At 37.1% G+C, this 25,014-nt stretch overlaps 1 protein-coding gene across 4 annotated transcripts in view; it reads right to left on the bottom strand.

Annotated features, from left to right (window-relative positions):
- Nucleotides 1-4,540: 4,540 nt before the first annotated feature.
- Nucleotides 4,541-25,014, bottom strand: part of smog (G-protein coupled receptor 158 smog) — a 34,894-nt gene continuing 14,420 nt past the window's right edge. Inside the window, exons 2-11 of one of the 4 annotated variants that reach the window (XM_065307044.1) lie at nucleotides 22,963-23,639; nucleotides 22,198-22,334; nucleotides 17,138-17,300; nucleotides 16,973-17,041; nucleotides 15,011-15,427; nucleotides 12,475-12,723; nucleotides 10,942-11,160; nucleotides 10,583-10,597; nucleotides 10,423-10,443; nucleotides 4,541-7,374 (exon numbers count right to left, since the gene is read on the bottom strand). In XM_065307044.1, the coding sequence (XP_065163116.1) occupies nucleotides 7,087-7,374; nucleotides 10,423-10,443; nucleotides 10,583-10,597; nucleotides 10,942-11,160; nucleotides 12,475-12,723; nucleotides 15,011-15,427; nucleotides 16,973-17,041; nucleotides 17,138-17,300; nucleotides 22,198-22,334; nucleotides 22,963-23,616 (2,232 nt within the window). In that variant the 5' untranslated portion in view covers nucleotides 23,617-23,639 and the 3' untranslated portion in view covers nucleotides 4,541-7,086. Of the gene's footprint in view, nucleotides 7,375-10,422; nucleotides 10,444-10,582; nucleotides 10,598-10,941; nucleotides 11,161-12,474; nucleotides 12,724-15,010; nucleotides 15,428-16,972; nucleotides 17,042-17,137; nucleotides 17,301-19,375; nucleotides 19,513-19,609; nucleotides 19,688-19,747; nucleotides 20,707-20,950; nucleotides 21,068-21,135; nucleotides 22,086-22,197; nucleotides 22,335-22,396; nucleotides 22,563-22,962; nucleotides 23,640-25,014 lie in introns of those variants that run through there. The other 3 variants (XM_065307045.1, XM_065307046.1, XR_010549074.1) reach the window with 3 other exon arrangements.

Genomic DNA, 25,014 nt, shown 5'->3' with positions numbered 1-25,014 from the left:
CAAAGCCATACGAACGGCAAAGAACTTCTTTCTTCGGTGCGAACGACGCATAATGCTTAGAGTGTGGCGTATGAAGAATGAAATTGGCGTCGTTGAAGAGTAATCAACAGGTCGATGCAAGGGTCTATTATTTTCTTGCATGATAAGACATTTTTAAAAAAATCGAATCAAAATATATATTTGCAACACCTTGTATAAAGGTTCAAGGGGTCAAAATTCGGTTATCTTCACTGTAGGCCATTTTTGTCCGTATGATTTATCAACAAAATTATCATAAATTTTGTTTTATGATGCAAATTATATATTTTTGAAAATTTTTATGCTTGCACATTAACCATCTAGGTTAGTTAAGTGGGGTTTTAAGTCAATTGCCGGCAATTACATGGCGTTTAAAAGTAAATTTTCTTTCACTAGAAATTCCATCATGCATCATTATAGCTATAGCCTTCATCATTTAGTTGTAACAGTTCGTGCTGCATACCACACACGGTTTGCAGCTCATTGTTTCTTCTTCGCTGCTAATTGTTTAACGCAAATATGCTCATGGAACCGCACATGCTTATTTACCTGCACGATTTATGATTATGGCGTTGCTCCCATGACACCTCATCATAACGCAAACATAATGCACAACCAAGAAGCGACTTGAAGGAATAGTGAATTCTTTCCTAGTCCTCACGAGTTTCAAACTACAAACAATTCAATTCTAACATTGCAAAACTGTAGGCCGAAGACGACATCGACATGTACTGAAGTTAGTAAGTACCTGTATGAGGAGTACGAGTGAAGAATCTTGCAAGGAATCGCAGACAAGAAGAAAGAAGAAGAAAAAAAATGCACATCCAAACAGTTGCAGATGGGTCGATGATCTTACCAAATACAGACGAAGACCATATACCAGAGAGTATACGAGTATACCAGCATTCAACATAGACATGGACCACAGATCAAAACATATTCGCGAATAGACAACGACGACACATGGTTGGAATTATTTCGTTTTACAAGCAATTCGCCACAAATTAACATCCAAACACGGCTGTAAATTATGCATCAACTAATTATAAACGTTGTAAAAGTGCTTCAAAGTTAAATTAATGTTTTAATAGCCCTCGGGGCTTTTAAAAAATTAAATTTTTTACTTTTTCAATATTTTAACGAGCTGTTTCAGGCCGGGTGGAAAAGTTTTGCTAGTTTGCGAATAATGCGCAATAACAAGGCGTTTTATGCGATTTTGATAAAGTCATGCCTCGAAGGTGCAATCTTTATTGCATCCGTAGTCATAAATTAGATGAGGGTATGCGATGCGAAAATATTTACACAATTATTACCCACACGCGTGAGTAATAACTGTGAAATAACTGAACCCCCAAACGGAACTGTCAACACTTGACATTTTCAAATATCTAGATGAAAATCGAGGTTATGTAATGGATATATTAAACAGAAATTTACTGTTTCGTCTGCGTGAATGAAAAAAAGATCCGTTGTTCGTAATTAAATAACAAAGACATTTGCAGCGGCGCATTACGACACCAGCGAGCAAGTATTCGAAGATTAGAACATTAGGCATTGTTAAAATTCCTCTTCATTAGATTGAATTACATCATTGTTCATCTCGCCGGTTTTACTGTTCGGCTTCGTGCGTCGCTGCGTTTCTCGATTTCAGGCGCTCGCGCCGCGCCGCGCGCGAGTTGCGATGATAAATTGCAATCGTATGATAAATTAATTGCGCCGCGCGCGAGTACATGAACACCTACACGCACACAATGCGTACGAAGATGTATTCATGATGAAGTGTGTAGGGAACGGCGTGAACGGCACATGCATGCCGTGAAGTATGTGTGTTATCCCGGACGGAGTAACGGACGCGTTTTAAACAAAACCGAAACGAAGGAGGCGGGCGCCGAAGAACAGGAACAAAGATCACGAGATCACATCAGACGGTCGAGAGAACTGAACAGCGGTTGTCAAACTGTGGCTTAACTGAAATAATAATTTTTATGACTAAATTATTACATTTCGTCTCTGCCTAAGCAGAACGTTACTGTTTTTGTGATAAAACCGTTTTAGTACTGTTGTAATAGAGTTCGGTGCAATCATAACATGAAACGTGCTCGCGGGCACAAGTTTAAAGGTAACGTTAAGATAACACACGTCGTTACGTAATTGTTTAGAGTTAATTGTTACTGGGACGGAAGAAAAAATACAGTAGAAGAATGGCTGCTGCGAATACAAAGGCGTTTGAGTTTCGGAATATTATGGGCAATTGTTTAACAGAATTAACGTAATTTTACTAGGTTGTCTTTCGGATAATAACAGCACTGGAAAACCTAAACAATCTTCTCAGTATTATATAATAATTTTATTGTCGCCAATGGTAACTGTAATATTATTACTTAATACTAAAATATGAAGTTGTATTGTTATATATTTACGCTTTAATTTTCTTTTTTTGTGAAAAAAATAAGTTTGAAGGAATTTATGATATGCTATGATGAATTATGAATCGAAACTATTTATGGCGATTACTGTAAAACACCTGAAAACATATATCGATGATGCAAATGTGGAACTGCAATCGGAATGTAACTGTATCACAGCGTTTTATATCGATGCATATCGAAGCTGATCGATATACGTGTAATAAATAAATGGCTGGCAGCGTTGACTTTACGCGCTTTCGCAAACTGGCAACTCTTGGTGGTGGCTGGATCACGAATATAGCATAGCTAACGAGAGGTTCCAACTGTGACCATCGACCAGATGAGTTTTAGTTCAGTTTGACTGTATGTATGTACACGCTTGCGAACGAGAGTATATGTATACCGCATGTGTACCGACTCTGTAAGTTTCCCAACCGCAGGGAACGAAATATGAGAAGCACGCGGAGTGCATCCGATGCACAGACACAAGACGCTAAACGGCCGAACGCCGGAACGGAAGACATCGGACACTGGAGAGCTTGGAGAGCATGAAAAGCCGCTGACAACGGACACGTCGGCGTACAAATTGAGCTGTTTAATGTCCCATTTTAGAGAGCGGCTGTATTTACCTCGTGGCAATAGCTTTACAATTTACAATTCGAACTTAAAATGTTATACGTGTGGAGTGAAATTGATTTCGCGCATGTGCAGTGATGTGCAATGGAAAACAAAAGTACTTCTGCATACTTTGTTGCAAACGCATGGTTTTATTCGATTTTGTTGTTTTGTTGGCGCAACAAGCGGCGATTAGACATTTCGAAGGCGGATTTCAAAGCAAGTTGCTTCGCATGTCAGCGCTTTGGCGACGCAGCGGCGGCGAGCTGGTCGAAAACAATCGACCGCACGTCTAGCGCAGCGTTCCGGCAATTCGCCGTGATTTTACGACCGAATATTATACGTTTGCGCCTCAATTGTAGCCCGATGCAATTGAAAAAAGCCAAATCATCCGTGGTGCATGAGCTAAAAAATGACAACAAAACAGAAAAAGTATTAACACTTAGATATCAATTGATACTTTTGTAGATAACTCTTAAATAACAGCATAGAAATTTTGTCCTTTTAGCTAACTGTGTGCATCTCGTGGTTATTTGAGGAATATGTTGAATACAGTTAGGCATTAGTGCCGTTTGCCGGTTGCTGTGCGGTGTTTGCTGCCTGCCTAAACCAGCTTTTATGTATATTCGCGGATTTTGCACTTTGGCTGCGGCCGCGGACGATCTGTCAGGTTGACTCATATGATATGCATAAAAGGACTCTCCAACATATACCAAGTATGCTTTATCTGCCTGTGTTACAATATTTTGTACATGTACATGAATTATGGGTAGTAAAATAATAGCTAAATTACTAGGTTTTCCTAAAAAATATTGAAATAACTGTGAAAACCACATAAAGTCTAGAAACTATGAAAACATGTACCTGCCGAGTTATTGACTCGGACGTCATCAAAGCGAGAGGAAACTCTCAACTTTACTTCGCCGCGGCTAAAAATTTCAATAATGGAAAGTTTCCTGTCGCGCGCTTGCATTCAGGTAATAATAATAATGAACTCATGATAATGTGCAAGCGCACGAGCATGCAGTTCACAGAGACGAGACCGACAAGAGACTCTCAACACGATAAAGCGATGGAAAATACTTTAAGCTCACTAGGAAACCTTTACGAAAATTGAAAGCGCTGTCAAATCAAAATGCATTTCCTGTTTTCGCGCAACGTATCTATGCATTACAAAACAATAACATAAAACGTTTTCTAATGAAGGATGCATCTTATTATTCATAAATATTTTAAATTCTCTAAAAAATTGAATAGTTAAGTCAACAGAAATGAAAACAAAGTCGTAAACAACATTTAATAAATGTTTTTGCAAATTTTGATTGCTGGATGTGTTCTCATAGCAAACATTTAAGAATTTATAGCGGTTTTATGTATCTAACATTTTACTCACCTTTCCGAAACGACGTAATCTCATTTTACGGTTTTGCATCAGATTTGATAACGTCTCCACATTTATTGCATATTTTATACTGAAATTAATTGAATTGTTAATGGAATTATTTATGTTCTTAGTTTTATTAATAAAAATGTAATATTTGGCACACAAATATTCATATTCTTCGAATGTATCGCATTCACAAACACAAAACAGCATTTACAACTGGCAATAATCAAACATCTGTTGCTTCGTGACTGCTTAACTTGTTAGTAGTTCTATGTTTAAAGATCAAGCATCAAATGCTATAATCATCTTAATCATTTTAATCATTATAATCTTTCTATTGTTATCATAACTTACACAACGTGTAATAATTTGCGCGCGTTTGTGTGATGTATGTCTTATAATAATAATGAGTGTTTTTTTGGGTGTGTAGGTGTGTTTGAGAATATTCTACAATAATTTACACTATTAACTAATGCATTAATGTAGGTGTAATCTTAATTAACATAATTAGTTGAGTTCGAGTTATCGACTTCTTGTTTCTATAATTAGGCATAACTTTTCCCCTTTTTGTGTTGCTTGGTTTATGCTAAACACTTTTTTGCGTACCTAAGACTTATCTAGATGATGATGAAATTAATGAAACTTGAAACATGCTAATGAATTTTTTTTATTGTATTCTACTGATCTTGTTTTGGTATCTTCTAATTAAAGCTTAAATTATGTGAATTTTGGCCATTTTTGTTGGTCCCCTTATCGACTAAGAAAGCCAAAAACTACATTTATGCAACGTTGTTCTTTTATTTACAATTCTTAAAAGGATAAATTTAAAATCGCGATGTTTTTTCTTAGTATATTGCAAATAATTGTCTTGCTTATACCCAGAACACCGTGATAAAGAAAAACTATGTTTTAGTTTAACTACTTGTAGTGTTGGTGATGGCGTGACTAAAATTTACTGTTTTATTATCCTATTTAATTAATATCAATACAATAACAACAACAACGATTCGTGGACGTTTTCGTGTTTTTCTCTCTCATTTACTAGCAAAAGTTTTGCTTATTTAAAGGATATTACTAAACGCATGGACATTGCGAACTTATCTCCCTATTTGTTACGGTAGTCGATTAGCTACATGGTTAAATTTTTACTATAATAATAATTTCTTATATTACAGCTTAATTTACAAAAATATTGATTTTTTAATTATTTTTATTATGCTAGTGTTAGTGCATCAATTTACGTGATTTGAATGTTAGAGTTTAAACTAGCATATATTATTGTGTAATGGACACTAAACTAATTGGTGAGGATTTCATTCGAAGTTAATTAACTATTATTCGTTTGTGATTACAACTAAGCTCGTATGCTTATAGAACTTAAGTGTTTTGTTGGGACAAGGTTTGCTTCACACTTTTTTATTTGCTATGTCCAGCAATTCTCTGTTTCAAATATACAATTTATAGCTAAACTCTAAATCCAAACGCAAGTAAACGTACCACAGCAGCGAACATGGAGAGCAAAAGAGTAGCAATAAGTAATCTTACAAGCAATCTCGTTTTTGCCTAAGCTTCGAACAGAAAATTAAGTAACTAGTTAACTAACTAGAAATCTGCGCAGCTTTAGCAATCGCTGCTGATTTATTACCCTCCGGGTTGAAGATCCACACGGTGTTGTTAATATTCGCCTGATAAACTAAGTGTTAACCGAAATTTAATTAGAAAATTAATAAATATCAAGAAATCACAAATTTCAACATTTATTATTTACAAATCTAACATCATTTTAAGCTGTTGATTCGCTTAATTCTCTTAATAAGCGGAATTCAGTTGGAAATCTTGATATTCGGTGTGCGTATTGTGTTAGCGTCTCAAATGATGCCTTAAAGTGTCTGTTTTATATTAATTACCGCGCCAGGCGGACGTTTAATTAATCCGCTGACAAGGTGTATCAATGGAATCGTCGCTCTAGGCTTGTTACGTCCGTCAAATTGTTCATTAGCATGACTTGAAGATAAATTTTGATCGTTGGAAATTCTATTACATTAAAAACAAAATCCGAAAAATTTGGAAAATGTTTTTACATTTATTTTTTGTTTATTTTTGGTCTTTGATGTTTTTGCTAGCTGTAAACGCTATGAATTTAATCTTGTATTCTCACAATTACGTTAATGACGGCGTCGTCGCGACGCGTGCAATTACTTCTTTCATTAATCTCCACGATTCATTCACGCTTGTTGCGTTTTTAATTGTCCATTATTGTTTTAATTGGTGCGCATTTCACGTACGCGTTTGTTTAAATTTCGTTTTATATTCATTAAGAGTATAAGACCCTGTAATTTCCAAAATGAAACATAGCCTTTTCTTACAAACATAAAAACTAATTGATATGTTATTACCTAGAACAAATTAAAATGTTTTGGACATTTGGTCATTGCACTTTTGCTGCAGGAAAAGTTGACTACCATTTCATCAACACCCATTACTTACATTACTCAGCATATGGTTAATTAGTTACAACGTATACAACGCAGTAACATGCACGACACTTGCAATTTTTATTTTGTTCATCCTCATCTTCTGCTGCTCCGCGTGTCAAATGTACCTACACTAAAATTTAATTGCGTTTCACTCGCTGTCCTGAATGTCACACTCGGTTTATTATATCATGGTCGATGTCACATTGTTCACATTCGTTACGTTGTTGGAATTGTTGACGGCTGCAGTCGTTGACGTCCCGGTCGCAGATGTTCCTGTTCCTGTTCCTGTATCGGCTGTGGTCGATGGTTGCGCTTGCTGCAGCTCGCTGTAAACATTGCTCGGTCCTTCGACACTGCAAACGGAGTCTTCTGGCGTTCGTGATGGCTCCGCTTCCGTTATCTCCAACTCGACGGCTTGTTGTGATGCGGGCGGTGGTTGCTTTTGAGTTCTGTGCTTGCCGTAAAGATTCTGTCAAGAATTCAAAATTTATATCTTAGTTTAAGTCATCATTATCTTTAAATTTAATTAAAAGTGCCTTTTTAGGGTTGGTATTTATTTAAATTTATATCTCATCAGGAAATATCGCGTAAATAGCTTCCGTGACACGAGTTTATAATTCTATGAGTAAATATTTGAAAGTTAATTTATCGTGAATTGAAGATTAGTTGAAGATCGCAATTAAAATCCGCTTGACACGATTTGCGTTTTAATCCGTTGCTATAATGAGAGCATTTCGCGCACGACTTGTGGCACTTTGCTTCGTTTTTGTGCGGCGTGTTGCAAAGTGACTTTCGAACGCAAGGCGGATGCATCGCGGTGCGTATTCCTCAATAAAATCGCAATTACGCATCATTACCGGATTTCGCGGACCGTTATCGCAACATTCCTTGTCGTAGACACACTCCGGCACTTGGGAGGTGCAACAAACGTGTGCAATGTGCATTCATTAATTGGACATAAACCAAGTGATAAAAATGCGAAAACATCAAATTTTTAGTGATTTAGCATTGTGCTCATGCGAATATTTGCATACTTTCATAAAAGTTGTGCACGTGGCGCATAATCACCGTGAAAATAATAAATTGTTCATTGTGCCGTTGTCGTCGAAATATTTGTTTATTATTTTTCAATAATAAATTATAATTCTATGCGAATATAATTTTATATTTCCATATTTACAAATATCGCATTGTATTAGTTATTTATTGTTTGTATTTTATTTGTTTTAATTTTATAATTTTTATATTTTCACACAAATAATAAAATAAGTACCGAAACAGGATATTTGTAAACATGGAAATTAATATAATATATGATTATGAAATTCAATATAACCGGAATATATTTTTGTTATAATTTTACTGAACATACTGTAAATTGTTTTGTTTTTTGTGACTGAATTAACGTTTGCCATCAGGTTTAACTGTCGTGACATCTGCGTGAGTTCAGAAAACGTATCGTGCTGTTATTATTCTTCATTCTTTCCTCCGTTTGCTAGTCTTTTTCCTCATGCATCTTGGCACGTCTGCCAGTCCAGCACAAACGCATCATCATTATAATCATCACATGAGGCACCAGTGGCACACAGATCTAAATAAACATTTCACATTTCTTCCATTGTTCTTTAAATCATTCTGCAACTCGTTCTTCAGCTCGGCGCTTTTATCGCATTGCAGGCGCATTTTCACACGTTGCATGTCACATGTCACGATGTCACAATCGTCACACGACTTGCATCGACACAATCCGCCATTTTATCTCTTGGGATGCAGCGATTTTTAAACGTTTAGATATTCTTAATGATGTTTCGCGGTCTTTTACATGCGAAACATGAATAAAACCGATATTTAAGTGTGACAACCCAGCATTAAATTCAAATGATTACTTTTTGAATATAATAACTATAAAAGCGTACAATAAGTTTAAACGGTTTAAATGCAGATATTTAGTTCACTAGGTCCCTGAGAACAGACGGTATGAAAACCACCGTAAATCAGCGTCTAAACAAAGTGGCGAACCGTTGAAAAACCATCGCCGACATAACGTTGACAAGACAATTCAGACAGAGTTGTATAGTTGCGGATGTTTTAATTAGATTTTCTGCATAATGCACACAAAGCTGTTCAGCATTTGAATCTACAAGCTGTATTGTTCAAGTTGCACGATGCAATTTTCATATTTTACGAGAAATCCCACATTCGTTGTGATAATAACTTTTATGCACGTAAAACAATAAACTTTAAATTGATATAATATTCATGTGAATTTCTTTTTTTTTGTTTCAGAGTTAGTCGAATTGGAAATATGGACGAAAAATGATTAATTAAATTAGTAAAATTTGATTTTGCTCCGTTGGACAGCAGCTCCGGGCGCGAACAATCACGGTATTTATTTTTAATTAAACTATTAATTATATTTCGCGTCAGAATTCTCACATTGTTTTCAATTATTATTTGCATTCGATTGGGACATGCGTTGCATTTAATATATTCGCGTTATTAATTATATTCAGCGTAATGGAATAACCTAAATTTTGTAATTGGAACGGTATTTTCACTGAAACAAACCTCAAAACTACGAAGCGTGATCAGTGGCGTTTATTTGTGGTTCAGAAAGTTATAATATGCATTTTGATGTTGTTTCAGTATTCTAGTTTGAATTGGGAATGAGAAAGAACGATTTTAATAATTCAAGCTGTCTTACATGCGCATCCAGACTGAAATGATTGTTTTAGCGCAACGTCGAAACGTAGATTTTAGAATTTGCACCAAAAGCTGAGAAACTTGAAATGCTATCTACTAAATATTAAATTCCGGCAATCTGTTGCACCACGCAGCAATATGTTGCAATGTTGCAGGGTATAGTTCAAGTGGAAGCAATGCATTCGCATAAATATAAACTCAAGTTTTCGCTTCTCTGGCATCTTCTTCGCGACGTGAGATTCTCCACTCGCTAAAACTTTGCACTTGTCGCATTTTGTGTTGTGCTTCTTGGCTTTTGCATGCCCTCTCATTTGAATCGCAATGATTATTGCACGACACGTCGCAGATTTATGCAAAGTTGTTATTTGTTTGAATAGCGACGGCGACGCGCGACGGAAAAGCCGTATTGTCAACGACGCGCCCGCAAATATTTGAGATCGGCGCGGAAAACGTGTGGGCGAGATACACGTGTATTATTTCGACATTAATATTCAGTTATGTGCGGTTATGTTAGCACGCTCACCAGGTGATATCTTCATTGTATGCAAGCAGAACACATAACACACAGGTTATGTTCTGGTGAATATTGTTGTAATGCAATTGCACATCTACAAATTCGCGAACAAAATAATATCTATTATTCATGAAAATAATTTTGGTTTCTGCGGAACATGCGTAATGTACATTTGAATCAACCTTTAATTATTTACACTGATTAATATTTATATACACATTATAATTATACACAAGGTGGTGGGTTGAATATTTAAACATAAATAATGTGAATGAATGCATTTTACTTGACCGTACTTACCCGCTCGCGACTTCCCTTTTTCTGAATGTGAATCGAATGAAAGCAGAAAATTCGCAAAGGGTTATTTACATCATCATCAAGGAGCTTAATTTAAACAGGACGCCAATTGAGATGTGCATGCGTCAATTTTCAAGTAAATGCAAAGTAGAGTATGAAATACCATGTAGAATGATGACTGAAGATGTTGATGACGGACAAGCATCCAAGTTAGGGAGAAGAGAGTGTGAGACGTTGAAACAAAAGATCACAACCGAGTTCAGAGCGTGATAGGGGCAAACACCGAACACAAACATATGAATAAATGAAGTGGTGTGGAGACATTGAAATTATGAGGCGATGAGAACACACTGTGAGAACAAAACAACAACCAAACACATTGAATATTTAGATGTATCAAGTATTCAGCATCTGGTTGAGTTAGTTATACGCGAAGAAACAATATGAATAAGTTGGTTGGTTGGTTTTGGTTGTTATTGTTAGATTAGCAATGCGGATGCTTTGTTACTGTGTGTTGCGTACCTGTAGGCTGAATCGTCGATGTTGAGCTTTTCTGCCACCGCGGCGCTTGGAAATGTGTGGATTATCGCGACAAATAGTTTTGCTCTTGAATATCTCCAGTTGAAGATAGAGACGTTTCAGTTCGGCGCGGATGTCGTCGGGACTCATATCGGCAAGAGTTACTTCACCAACGTCGACGTCACTATTGTTGCCTGTTAGTGGTCCATGTGCATTCACATCCTGAACACAAAATAAACATTTTTACACATAAAAAAATATAATTTTAAGTTTTAAGGTTGAATTTATGTAGAATTTATTCCGAAACTTGTTAATTATTTCGGTTGGCTAGTCTCATGTGTCATGTCAAAAAGCAAATTGCATATTTTAAAGTTAAATTGCACAGTTGCGATGCGGTGGCTTTGCAAAACTTCTTCGCATGTGCTAGTGACACATATAAACTCATTGAACTGGGTGGAAAGGGTGGTAGTTTGAAAGGGGTAATACCGATGATGGTAATTGCGATTGGGTCAGCGCGCGGCGATTGACGCCGGCAGATCTGCGCCCTGACGTGGCAAATTGCGCCCGACCACAACAAACAACGTCCTGTTAATTTACTACCCCCAGCGCATCAAACTATTCGTATCTATAGATCGACTATGTTCAATGCTGGTCGAGCAAGTATCAATGATAGTGCTATATGTAGGTGTTGATGAATTGCACAAAGTTACTTTCGTGGAAATTTTACTGCATTAAATGAGGTTTAGCGCACAAAATAGAGAATTTTGTTCAGGTGTGTTGACGTGTTGGTACGAGAATGAGCTAATGATTGTAGAATTCAGGTCGGGCGCGAATAAATTCGATGAGGAGTTCAATTAGTCATTGAATGGTGGAGTCGTTTATCATCGTTTGCAGAAAAATTAACTTGCCACAATGTGTTGGATAGTATGGATTAAACTCATTTATCATCGGCGTTTTTAAAGGGTAATACGAGTTGGGAATAAAACTTTTAACTATTATACCTAACCAAACCCAATCATTGAAACATTTTAGTCTTAAAATTTATGAAATAAAGTTTTTAACAAAAATAAAATTCAGAAACACAATGAATAAGTTTGAAATATTTTTTTCTTTATAAATGGAAAAGAATTTACTTATATTTGGGTGTTTTTTAGAGTAAAACATCATAAAAACAAATGTTCCCCAAAGGTACAACAATTTCCAAACCATTATCCTTCGCGTTGCTTTTTCTACACATTTCACCACACATAAATCCACTCCAAGGTAGAAGATGCGAGGATAATTGAAAACTCACGTGATTACAATGATTTACTTCCACGAATCGCGTCCGTATCCCCAAACATCTAAATTTATCTTGTTTCTAGCCCGTTTTCTTATTCTAACCCATTAAAATCTTCCTATTTTTTTCCTTTGTCATTTTTTGCTTTTTTTGTGGACGGTTATAACAATTTGCAGGTAATCAAGTTTATCTTAAATTGATTTTAATTACTTCTACCTTTTTTTTTATTTTGCTATTAAGAGATAATATATATTTACCTTAAATGCATCCACCGGCAACCGACATGAATACTCCTGAGCAAGCGAACGCACTTGCTTCTGTTGATACCAGAATTTGGGCACGAACACAAGCGCCATTGTAATTGTAGCAGTCAGTTGAGTGCGCACGCAGTTGATGATGAGTACCCCGTCCGGATGTAGACCCGGCAGGACGAACACACGTCCCACGTAGAATAATCCGCTGACGGCGAGCTCTATGCAGATGGCCGCGCACAAAAACTTGCGCTCCTGTAATCGCAAAATGCCAAACGGTCCGTGAATACAGATAATCCACAATGGCACATATCAAAATATTTTATTCTATACAATTATCCAACTAAAATTTAATCCTGCATTAATTAATCATCGCCTGAAATTAATTTTATTTGAAGTTTTAAACTCGTTTTTAATCTATCGAATCTACCGAACTAATTTTGCGTGTAAATCTCCTGTGTTTGCTTTCCGGCAACTTTTACGAGTGGGAAATGTGAAAATTATTAGACAAACAAAACTTTTTGTTGCATGACTGTTGGCGCGCGGAAAAACACAAATATTTGGTTGTTTGAGAGCTTGCGGTGGAACTCCCTCGCACACATGTTTGTAAAGATTTTTAATTAAAAAATGTCAACAGTTTTTATTCGCTGTTTTCGAACAACTAACAAAGCTGTTGGTGGCATATTGTTTTAATATCAATTGCACTAAATGTGGTGGAAAGCAGAGTTGAGAGATTATTTTAGGTCTCTAGGTATTTAGTTATTGCATTTCTGTGGTACACTGTGTGCGCTAGTTGGAAGCCGAGCTAATTGAACATTCATAACAATCGCATAAAGTTGAGGTCATAACGGAATGTCAATAAATTACAAATTGTTCAAAAAGATATAATAGCTTTTCAAAAACATTAATATTTCAAATTGTGGTTATTAAAATTACATTTAATACGTTGCCTTCTATGGGGCTTTAATAATAATTTGGTTGGTAGATGATGATAGGAATTTTGAGGTAGTAAATTGATTAATTTATATAAAATTTGTTTGGTTCTAAATGAAAATATAAAATATACTTTATATTTAAATTTCTTTTGAAAATGTATATGACTATACTGTTAATTAAGATAAAAATTAAAATTACTTGACTGGACAAAATATTAGTGATGATTTAGCATAAAATCAGTGTGAATTGCAGAATCGAGTCACGAACACTCCCAAATACCGAAATCAATGATAGGTGTGCGCCGTTTGGGGACTTTGCATCCCCCGAGAACGATGGGGGCTGCAGTTTTGCGTCACGTTTGCCCAGCGAAGCATCAGGGCATCTGTAATGTCGCGCGGCACTAAATGAAAATTCGCATATTCAATTAACTCGCAAAACCGATACATTCGCTTCAAAGCACGCGGGCGCGTTTAATCGAATTCGAAAATAAACTAATACTGCTTTTAATTACATACATAATTGGACACGATTTTAATACCTATGATTATGTACTCATTATAATTAAAACTTTTACTTACAGCTAACATTCATTTAATTTTTACTGTGTTTATTTTAGTTCCATATCGTTCGTTAATAAAAAAAAATGTAATTTTCATCACAAATATTTAACTTCTTGGCATGCATATTAATTTCGCTTCGGAAGAAATATCCGGTCTTATGGGAATTAATAATGATTCATTCGTTCGTTAGTAGTGTTCAGTTTTCTGCGCACGTACTTTATATCAACACGCTCATATCTCATATCGTTTCCGAACTGCTTTTCAAACGCCTACGAAACCGACTCATCTCTCTTGACATTGTAAAGTACGGACTGCGGCCTGTACACGGACTCACGAGGCGGAAAGACGGCACACGGCATGCGTTGGCATGAAAGCCACGTCGTTTCGGAAGAGTCATTCACTCACGCGGCGCCATCGCCACGAGAGTGAAGTCACTTATACATTTTGGTGTGCTGTCCGTGTGTGTCTTCAATGTCTCTCGGTTTCGGGTGATGAATGGCTCTTGCATCGTAATGATTTCGAGCGAGGTCGGAGGCGCCATCATCATCAGACATCCGACCCAAAACAATAAGTTATCATGCACATTCTGACTTGTGTATTTATATACAATCAATATAAATATAAACATAAATATTATTTTTAATTTTTTTGAATTTTGAATTAATTAGAATATTAAATAGTTCTTGAACCACTCAGTATGTCTTAATGTCATAATTCAGTGGTTTAGTAGAACGTGGCGCACGCTTTCATGCTCTCGACTGAGGTGAGGTGTTTGGATGACTGGATGCGCATAAATCGCATGCTATTATGGACAAGGACGAAACGGGGATGCAAAGTGCGTTGCGTAACACACGCACCGCGAGATCCTGACATTTTAATTAACCCGGAAAGGTAATTAATTTCTCGGATGCAAGCACCCCATACACGCCCCGGCTTTCCTTTGACCCTAAATTGGTAAAACGCAAAAAATACACTAAATCTAAATTAAACTTAACCGTATATTTTATTACCTACATTTTAAATATTTAAAAACGCAATTTACTTACGTGAAATTGTGTCCGCGCATTACGACTCACATAACCCATGTGAATTCCAAAGATCAAAATGGTCATCTCGGCGATTTCGGTGACATAATCCCACCACAATGGTTTGCACGCCTCGTAGTAAGCGCCCATACTTGTGCGACGACTATACAACAAGCTATAATTCTCTTGCATAAAGTTCAAACTGATGGCGGTGTAAGCAGCCATGTAAGCAAAAAGGGATGCGACCATGATCAGCAAATATTTCAACAGATCAGTGTCTTTAACCACCCAACGGTGAGCTTTCCTCGTCCGAAACTCAATCATATGACGATATAGTTTTAAAACAATGGCGCCGTAGCAGAATACAAAACCCATTTCGCGTGCCCAAGGCTCCAGTAAGCACTGAAGCGGTGAAACTTCGAAAAATTGAAGGACAACCTGAAACAAAAGCGTTTCGTTTAGAATTTTATAATTATAATTATCGCTAAAGTTTCCACCGCACCGTTGGTGACAAGCGAAGCGAAGGAAGTGAAGCAAAGTGAGGTGCGGCGACGGCAAAAGTTTCAACATAATCTTGATTAATGTCTTCGAGTTGTCTTTCCTCGACACATGGAGCGCGTCATTAAATTTAATGAGACCGAACACACGCACACACCGATGCGGCTTATTTAAACGTGGTGGAGGCGCCGGGTTTCACCAGACGTGAAATAATTTTCAACGGTAAATTATTCGTCACTTTCTTGGAGTTTGAAAAGCATAATGGTGATTTTTAACTGACTTGCTAAATAAATGTTGCACTTGTTGATAATTTTATTTATTCACGCCTCGGTTTTAATTAACAGCTTGCAGCGAAATGTTTCTTTTTCGATTTCATTAAAACATTTCTGAATATATACTTGTTAAAACTAAACTTTTGTCTTTTATACGCAATGTGTAACGTAGAAGCACTCTCAATTCAAGTTAGCAGTTCAGGTCTGAATCTCAGGTTTTCGTTTTAGCGTCCCTAGCGATGGAAATATTATAGGATATGGCAAGGGATTTTCCGCGAGAATTGGAAAACTTCCAAGTTAGCGCTTGCAAACAGGTCGAAAGCTTTGATATCCGAAACGGGAAGAAAAGAAAAGTGGGAGCTTAGATATGCTTAGAACACAAGTATCTGAAGTATTTTGTCGATCTACTTATATTACAAAAAATATAGCCGAAAACAAAAAAAATGAAGAATTTAATAATTCATTTATTTGTTTGCACATTATTATGACTCCTAAAATGACGATAAAATGTGTTGACCCAAAGACAAAGCATGAAAATGAACAAATTTTTTGGGCTCTAGAGAAAGGAATGCGTGCGTAATGGCGATTTTACGACGACGCCGCCCAAGAGTGGCCAATATTTTTACGGGCCGATAACGTTTTCATGAAAGCCACTTATTATGACAGCGCTTTATCTCTCACAAAATTAAGCCTCGACACGGCTTAATACATAAAAAAAACTAAATTGGCAATTTGTCGTTTATATCGCGTCAATATAAAAGACAAAACACAATGAGTGAGCTAATATCAGTGGTTTTTATTTGTGAAATCGAAAACACATTGTATGTAGGAACCGTAGCGCTAACTTGGTACTTAGTACTTTCAAGCTTTCGAGGCACTTTATTGCCGGCGAATCCTTCATCCAGGATTATAATTTTTATAAAGTATGAAGTATGAGCGCACGAGTAGCGCCGGAAAAAAGTAATATGGAAATAGAATCCAATAAGTGCATTAGAATCTCGACGCGCGTCGTTGTGGATGTGCCTGGATGTTGGAGAATGTCCTAAATCAATTTCCATTTTGCTCGCTTATCCGACCTGTCACACGGTCTACCGCATAATATATAGGTATATCATTATTCGATAAAATTGGTTAAGTTTATAAAAGCATAAAAACACACATTAAATATTAATACTAAAAATATGCACATTATGATATTTTATTGATTACGTACCGATAAATAAAGCAGAAATATGCCTAGTAGTATTGTTTCCAGGATGGTCCACATTCCTGAAGCTATCGTCTGAAAATTTAAACAAAATAGTCATTTTAATAAAGTAGATTTATTCATAGTTTTTTTTTATACGTTGACGTCGTATTTGATTGTAGTTATTTTTACCTTGCATTTTCTTTGTTTGAAAACGACGAGGCCCAGGACGAGCGTGACGCCGATGCACGCAGCCTGGATGCCCAGGACGACCATCTTCAAGTAAATGTCTCGACGTGCCGCGCATACTCCTCTCTTGTCGCAAGCGTCACAATGTTCCGGGCATGTTAGACAACTGTAACAAATAATTTTCATTGTTACATTTCTTGTATTTTTTTAATGAAATCCAACGTCAGTATATTATGTTTCTTCGAGTGTAAAGTTTGATTTGCGTTGCAAATTCCGTGAAATAATTACAACAGAATTACTTTTTGATTATTTGTTGCTGTTTTAGCAACTCAGTACTAGTTTATCATGTAATTTAGTGATGGCAAAGTTATTGATCTCTAGCAATTCCATTATAAATTTTTTTAATTCACTTTAATGTTTGCTTCATTTACTACATCAACGAAAGTGTATGTGCACTCTAAATTACATCATACAGTTTATCATGATGAAGACTGATTGATGACTGATGACCTAATACATGAGTAATATTCAGTAATTTAAGTTGTAAAGTCCCTTTTAGGCCGCTATTGCATGTTGTAATAGCGCAATATTAAATTATTAAACCATAAAAAAACATAGAAACGCTAGTTTGACATCTATTTTGTAACTAGCCAGAAAAAAAATAATTTCCAATTGAATACAATCAATAACAAAAGTTCGGTCTTCCCTTTAAGAATAATTTTGTGGTTATTATTATTGCTTTGTTGCTTAGTGTTGAATGAATTCTGCTTCCTGTTTTTCTAACCGCATGCACGTGACTTGTTTATTCCTGGCTGAATTCTAAAAATTGTCGAAATTGTGCTCATAGCCCGTTTCCACGTTCCAAGCCGCGACTTTTGTTAAACCGCATCTGGTTTAGGCTCAGCCTTCGTCTGTTTTGACCCTATATATCTTTCTCTTATTCGTCGCGTTTGTAGAAAACTGGAGCGAGTCACTATAACGTCCGTGAGGTTTTTCCGACGAGCGTTGCTCGGAACCGGCGCGGGATGTATAAAAGCCATATAAAAGCAAATTAAGGCGCAAACTTTATGCCGCTCATCGTGCTCGGGGTGCAACCCCGCACATTATGCGCTCGTTTACTTCCGCGCTGTCGTGGTCCGAGCTCTCGCGCCTCGGAAATAAAGATCAAGACTACCACGACGTGCTTAATCGCAACCGCAAATCCGCATTCGGTTAAAACGGCGACATCTTTTTCGTAAATAATCCTCTTTTATTTTTCGGACTTCTTCTTGCATTTGGGGCTTATTAAAGTTTAATAAAAGATTTTTGGAGAGAAAAACGGAAATCATTTGTTTTTCAGTTTCTTTCCTGTAATATTTTACTCAATTTAGTACGAAATGTAGTCGGGCATGTGTAAAGTGTGCACAAGATAAGAAATGTTATATTAGTGCGTGCAAACGTGCGTTACGAGACATCAACGACCGGGAGGCGGCAATGACGGGTCTCCATCGTCCTCGTCCTCGGAGCGAGAAAGGCCGAGCCATGTTTAAGGTCGGATTATTGGTAGATAATACAAGCCATTTGTCACACAGAAAGCCTACGACATTTTATACAGCGCAATTCGAAATCCTATAAAACATTAAAATTAGGCAAAGTTGAATTGTTAAAAAAATTTGAAATCTCAAGAGGATAATTATCCTGTATTATTTTGTAAAATTACTTTCGCTTGTTATTTTTTACGCTATTTTCTTTTCCCCGTGTTTTTGCTAAAGTCTGAAACGGTCGAGACGAAGTGCTACTAAGAGAGCATGAGAACGAGCGCGACATGATGAAAGCGCGCACAAAATGAACTGACGTGTAAGGAGGATAAATTACTTGTTGCTGGAAATGGGCACGACCCGAGGCTAACACTCTCCGGCAATGAGGTTCAAACATCACCGCGTAAAAGTGGTGCAAAATTTTAGTCATTAACATTTAAAAATAAAAAATAAAATACGATTAAAAATTAAAATATATTCATTATATTATCATTGCGTAACAAAATCATAAATGCATAAAATAATTAACAGATTATAGTTTTCTTTGGTTTTATTCCTTGACTGGGGGCGATGCAAAAATAATTACGCTATCATTGTTATTATCGGTGACATCAGTGGGAGTAATTACGGGCGTATCGCTCGAATCAGTCACATCATCCGGCCCACAATCGGATTTCAGTATGCACTGTTTTCGGGCATTGCGGACGTAACCCGTTTCACAGTAGCATCCCACTCGGCAATTGCGGGTGCACGGCTGTATTTTACTACTGCAGGTTTCATCGCAACCACCGCATTCAGTAAAAAATTCATTTACTCCACAATTTTCAATTTCTAATTCCGGAATAGTATATTCATCATCCGCTAAAAATAAATAACAATTTAACACAAATTAAATATAATTATAGGTTAGCCGTTAATTGAGTGTTAATTAAAAGTAAAACATTACTTAACGGCTTACCTATGTGATTAGTTATTACTTAATACAAAAGATAGAATGGCGATGGATGTGATCCAAACAAAAAGAATTCAAGTAACTCTGAAACATGCACGTGTATTTGATGGGAGATTAAATAAAAGTAAATAAATAAAAACTTACGAATTGCAAATGCAAAGTAGATCAAACAAGTGCATAGCCACACCATGAAAATTATTCGCGTTTGCTTCATTTTGAGCTACGCGTTGTATGAACAACGTTTGAAATGGCAATTTGTCGTCGCGCCAGTTAACGCTTGCAGTGGTTTATATTTATTGCGATGTTATTTGCGGTTTTACCCGTTTATCACAGTTTTCCAAGTTGGAGTTGTTTATTCAAGTATTGACTGTTGGAACTAATCGAACTAAACATTTATAGCCACACCACGCATTCACGTGCATTGTTCCAGTTTAATACCTTGAAATTATATATAACTGGGCGATTTATTCTTTTTCTGTTCCAACAATTACCGCATGATTAGTTCGACTTGGAATAATTAGCGCGCCGTTGTTGATAACGTTAGTAGACGATGACACCGTCAGTAACCTGATAAACGCAACTGGGTCTTATCAGAGGTTTACACAGTCGACTGACTAAACGCTTGGTGCCATTAAAAGGTGAGTTGAGTTATATACAATCAGAGAAAGAAAAAAAATTGTCGACGACAAAGGAAAAACGTGATAAGTCGATAAAAATATATAACGGTTTCGTAATTAAACTGGAAATAAAGTGGGTGCAAAAAAACAATTAATTGTTGTGATATAACAATCATGGTGACATAATATTATGTAAGTAATTTTATAGTGCTTTTTTTAATTGCTCGTTTATCGTTAAGAGTAATGTGAAGCATAGCGTAAATCAAGTTAAAAATAAACTTTTCTATTTGGTCTTCTCGTTTTGAGGCGGCTGATTTGCAGCGTTTGAACAATTTTCAATGAAATCGCAAACGCCGTCGGCATTTCGTACGAATCCCTCATCGCAGTAGCAGCCCATCTGGCAGTCGAAGTGGCACGTCGGGCGAAGGTTGTCGCAGGATTTCTCGCATCCGCCGCATCGGTATATCTCGCCGATCTCGCATTTGCCTGTAAAATTTACGAATGCACGAATGCCCCAAGCTCCAAAAACGACCGTATTTTCTTTCTTGCGCTCAGCAAACATTGCAGCGTAGTAAAAATTACAGGAATTGCAAGTGGTGAATAAGAAAATGTGCTGAATTGCAAGTTAGCAGGACTAATGGTGAAGAAATTACAAAAGGAGAAAATTTTCTGATGGAAAGTCCTCGACCACTAAATAAATGAATGTTAAAAATAAGGTGATAACCCATACCTTCATTTTCTTCTAAAACTGGCAGACACTTGCTCATTGCCATTGCAGTGCAAACATTCACATCCTTATTACAATCAGCGATAAAATCCGAAACACATTCTTGCATATCATAAACTTCTACAAAAAGTACAATACCGTTTGTATATTCTTCGAATTTAATTAAAATATAAAAATATTAAATTTACCTTTGGCAGTCATAGCTTCCACCCTTTGCCAAACAAGCCCCAGAATTAATAACAGATAAGCATGGCCCACGCTCCCTTGTACTTTCATCTTCAACATTGTTTATTTATTTATGAGCGAAAATTTTTGGTGCGCCAAAACAAAATGAAAAACTCGATGCAAAAGTTACGATATGAGTGTTCTCATCAAAAACTTTGCTAATTACACGAGCTGAGCTCAAGTTCTATCTATGCACGAAAAGGCCAAGTGGATTTTTTTGTTTGGATCATAAAAACGTTTCTCTCCGTTGATGATTTATTCGGGAATTTTTATGAATAATAAATTAGAGGCGCGCTCACATTCTTTAGTCGTGGCGTATTAATGACGCAATTAGTTTAATAAATCATTGCAATCAACGTAAATCCGGCACTCCATCGCAGTTAAATTTGCTATTTGATTTAAAATTAAAATTTAAATAAAAACAGATTTTTATTTTTTTAGTTAGTTAAATAAATGTTTAGATGTTTGTAGTTAAAAACCAAAGTTTCGTATTTACCTAGTGCTATATATCATTCATAATTGTGGTTGAGAAATTGCTTAATCCAGCGATTATTCACTACACCTCCGCATCCGCCATATTTTATGCACTCCCTACTCACTCAAGGATTATTAAGAAATATATCATGTTGGTTGTCAAGCCTGCCCCACCGACTAGTATTTACACTCATTCTACTCGTACTTCCAATTCTCGTTCAACGTGCTTCATTTTGTTTGTTCTGCATTCGGTTATGTGATTTCGAGGTTATTTCTATGTGTTTGCTGGTATGGTATTTTCGTACAAAGCAATTTTCGCGTTGAATTCCATTTTATTTTTTCTTTGCGGTTTTTTTCCAAAGCGGCGCGTTGAGATTTTCATCTTGTTCGAAAAACGTGCGCTCTGTGGGCGCCCACGCCGCACACGGCTGGAAAGATTCTTAATAAAATGTTAAACATGAAATATCGCTACGCGAAGAGGCGGAGGCTACGGTGGCGGTAGCTGTGAGTGTGCTGACGTAAGAGTGGGTGTATGCACGTAACTGACTTACCTGTAAGTGTCAATAAGCCCGCTTTCGATGTCGTCCCCTGAGAAGCCGCGCCACGTGTGATTCGCCTCCGGATGATAGAATCCGTCTCGACACGTGCACCAATAACTGGCGGAACCAAAGAATCCGCCATTTACACACTGCAAATGGAAGAGTATTCTATCAGCATTAATATCTTCTAGAAAAAACTTGAAAAATTTACATTTCCAATACTTTTGATGTTGCCCGGAGGAAATTAAAACTTTCAAATTTGTTATTTAGAAAAATCTTTAAAGGAAAGTAATAAAGTGTGCGTTGAATGTCGACGGAATGCAAACAACACACCGCCGACCGACATATTTTAACCAATATATATATGCGCCAGGACGAAAAGCGCGTTTTCGAGTGGCTTCAAGTGCGGGCTCGAGCATGACAAAATGAAATTTCAATATTTGACGAATGCTTGCCTCCGCTCAGCGCTGTGCCCGATTCGCTATTCATTTATATCTGTAGATACATTCATACATTTTGTGTTCACTTCGCGTTCGCTTGCAAAGCGGATACGTTTCAGATTTTGAATGATCAGCAAATGCGCGCAATAAAACTTCAATGGCCAAAAAAATGACTTCGCGTCTCACTGACTACACAATCGTAAATTTAGTACAAAAAATCGTTGCTTAATGACAAAACAAAAATCGGTAATATTTCGTATTTTGAATATTTAGGACATATATTTCGGGTTGGAACATGTATGATAATGCTGGTACAGTGATAAATTTGTTTACTTACAAAAGTAGTCTCCGCGTCGCACCGCGGCAGCCCGTCGAACACCTCCGCGAAGCGCTCGTCGCATCGATCGACCTCGACCGCCACCAGCAGCCCGGCGGTGTGGTTCCGCCAGGCGTCTTTGTACAGCCGCATCCATCCGGGACGATGGCAATCTCGGAACGGCGGCGACCACGCACTCGCCGCCGTCCGCTCGAAAACACTTGCGACGAAAACGGTCGCGTTGCTGCCGACCGGCAGAAATTTTCCGCGTGCGTTCGTCAGTATCAGGATGGGTTCAGAAGTTCCGGAAGTTCCGGCTGCGGATAACAACAACACTCCGATTGGGGTGGTGTTAATGTTGGAACGACCACGTGATGGCAGGATCTTTTGCACTATAGTCGCCAAATCGAATGATGAATTTTGTTTTTGAGTGAATTCTGATATTTCACTAGTTTTATTTATTGTTGCTGTTTGTGGTGGTCCATTGAAAGAAAGATAATTATTTATAATTGTTCGAATTGTTAACTGAAGATCGAGGTCTAATCTGGGCGCAGGTCCTGTTTTGGACAATATTCGCGTCTCGCAGCCGCGGCCATTTTGCGAACGTCCATCGCCAGCAAACGCCGATGACAAGATCGACACTAGGAGCACAAGATGGACGACACTTGTCTTCATTCCGTCATTGTTTTAACCAGCACCTAGAAAATTGAAAGAAAATATCTATAGGTATATTCGATTACGTTAGGTTTGAATTTGTAATAAAACATAATACAATTTGACATTGTTAAAGTCGATCATGGGAAGCTCGGGGTACAGGGATAAAAACACAGAGACTTACACTGAGCCGATGGAAAACAAAGAGGTTTTTCTCTCGACAACAACTTGTTTTATTTGCGCGCAGCGTCATTCCGCATTTATATGAGCCGGGGGTTTGCATCCGGCGTCATGAGCGACGGGATAAAATTTCCAATCCAATTTCGGGCGACGCGGCACGACGCGCAAAAGTGCCGCAGCCGAAATGAATGGGAAAACGCACAAAGCTTCGTCGTTCGTGTCTTCGAATTTCCGACTGCAAGCGCGCGGCGTAAGAGAAAAAAATCGTACGAACGAACGGAAAAGTTTGTAATGGATCTTGATGCGAAATGAGAGCCGGCGGAAAAATGACGGACTCGAACTAAATACGATATCTTGACAAATCAAATTAAAGCGGAATTATATAGATTACCAAGGGCTACGTTTAATCCGGAACTAGCTAAAACTGCATTGTACATGTACACAAACGAAATGATCGATACATTTACCAATGTGTATGCATTGAGTAAAATGCACTTTATTTAAATATAATTCTATGATTTGAGAGTAGATGGCGATAGGATGCCCATATTTGATTTCAATTCGAGACCATGCTATCACAACACCGTTTTTGTTTGGTGCGCGTGTTGTCAACATGAGGCGCTCGTCTACGTATGCGATCACGCGATTTTGTTCAGCAGGTAAACATGTTCAAATACAAACTTTTTTGTTGATGATATTGTATTCTCAGAAATACACAAAACTGCAGGTACGAATTTTATAGTAAATTGAAACCAATATTTCTTACTTCACGTATAATTAAAAATAATTAATTCATCTCAGGAAAATAATTATTGCAAATCCTAAAATCAAATAACTCCGAAAATTGTTGTGAAATTTCGGCGTTTTCTCTTGTAAGATATATTTTTATCTCAATATTATTCCTCTACGAGTGTTAATCTTTTTATGATTACGTAGTGAAGGATAAAAGCGTTTTATTTTACTTAATATTATTTTTGCTACTTTTCATCTCATCATAATTTCATTTCGTATCTTCTATTCCTGCTGCTTTTTCGTGAGCGCTCGTTATGGATACGTGGCCGGATCAAATTAAAGCTATCGTCGACAATCTCCATCTACGCTGAGAAGGATTGATACTCGTAGACGTGCAAAAAATGAAAGATCAAGATTAATTTAGCTTCTTAACTTTTTTCCTCGGCGACAAGCAAACTTTTCTTTTTATATGCCTACATCCACTTTCTTATTCAAAACTTTATTCAT

Source organism: Atheta coriaria, unplaced genomic scaffold (assembly GCF_025399875.1).
Source record: "Atheta coriaria isolate IRGN ID8LTWV9N9 unplaced genomic scaffold, Caltech_Dcor_3.1 hic_scaffold_7_pilon, whole genome shotgun sequence".
NCBI classification, from domain to species: Eukaryota; Metazoa; Arthropoda; class Insecta; order Coleoptera; family Staphylinidae; genus Dalotia; species Dalotia coriaria.
The sequence above is the reverse complement of the archived record's forward strand: the minus strand, read 5'-3'. Positions and strand labels throughout refer to the sequence as shown.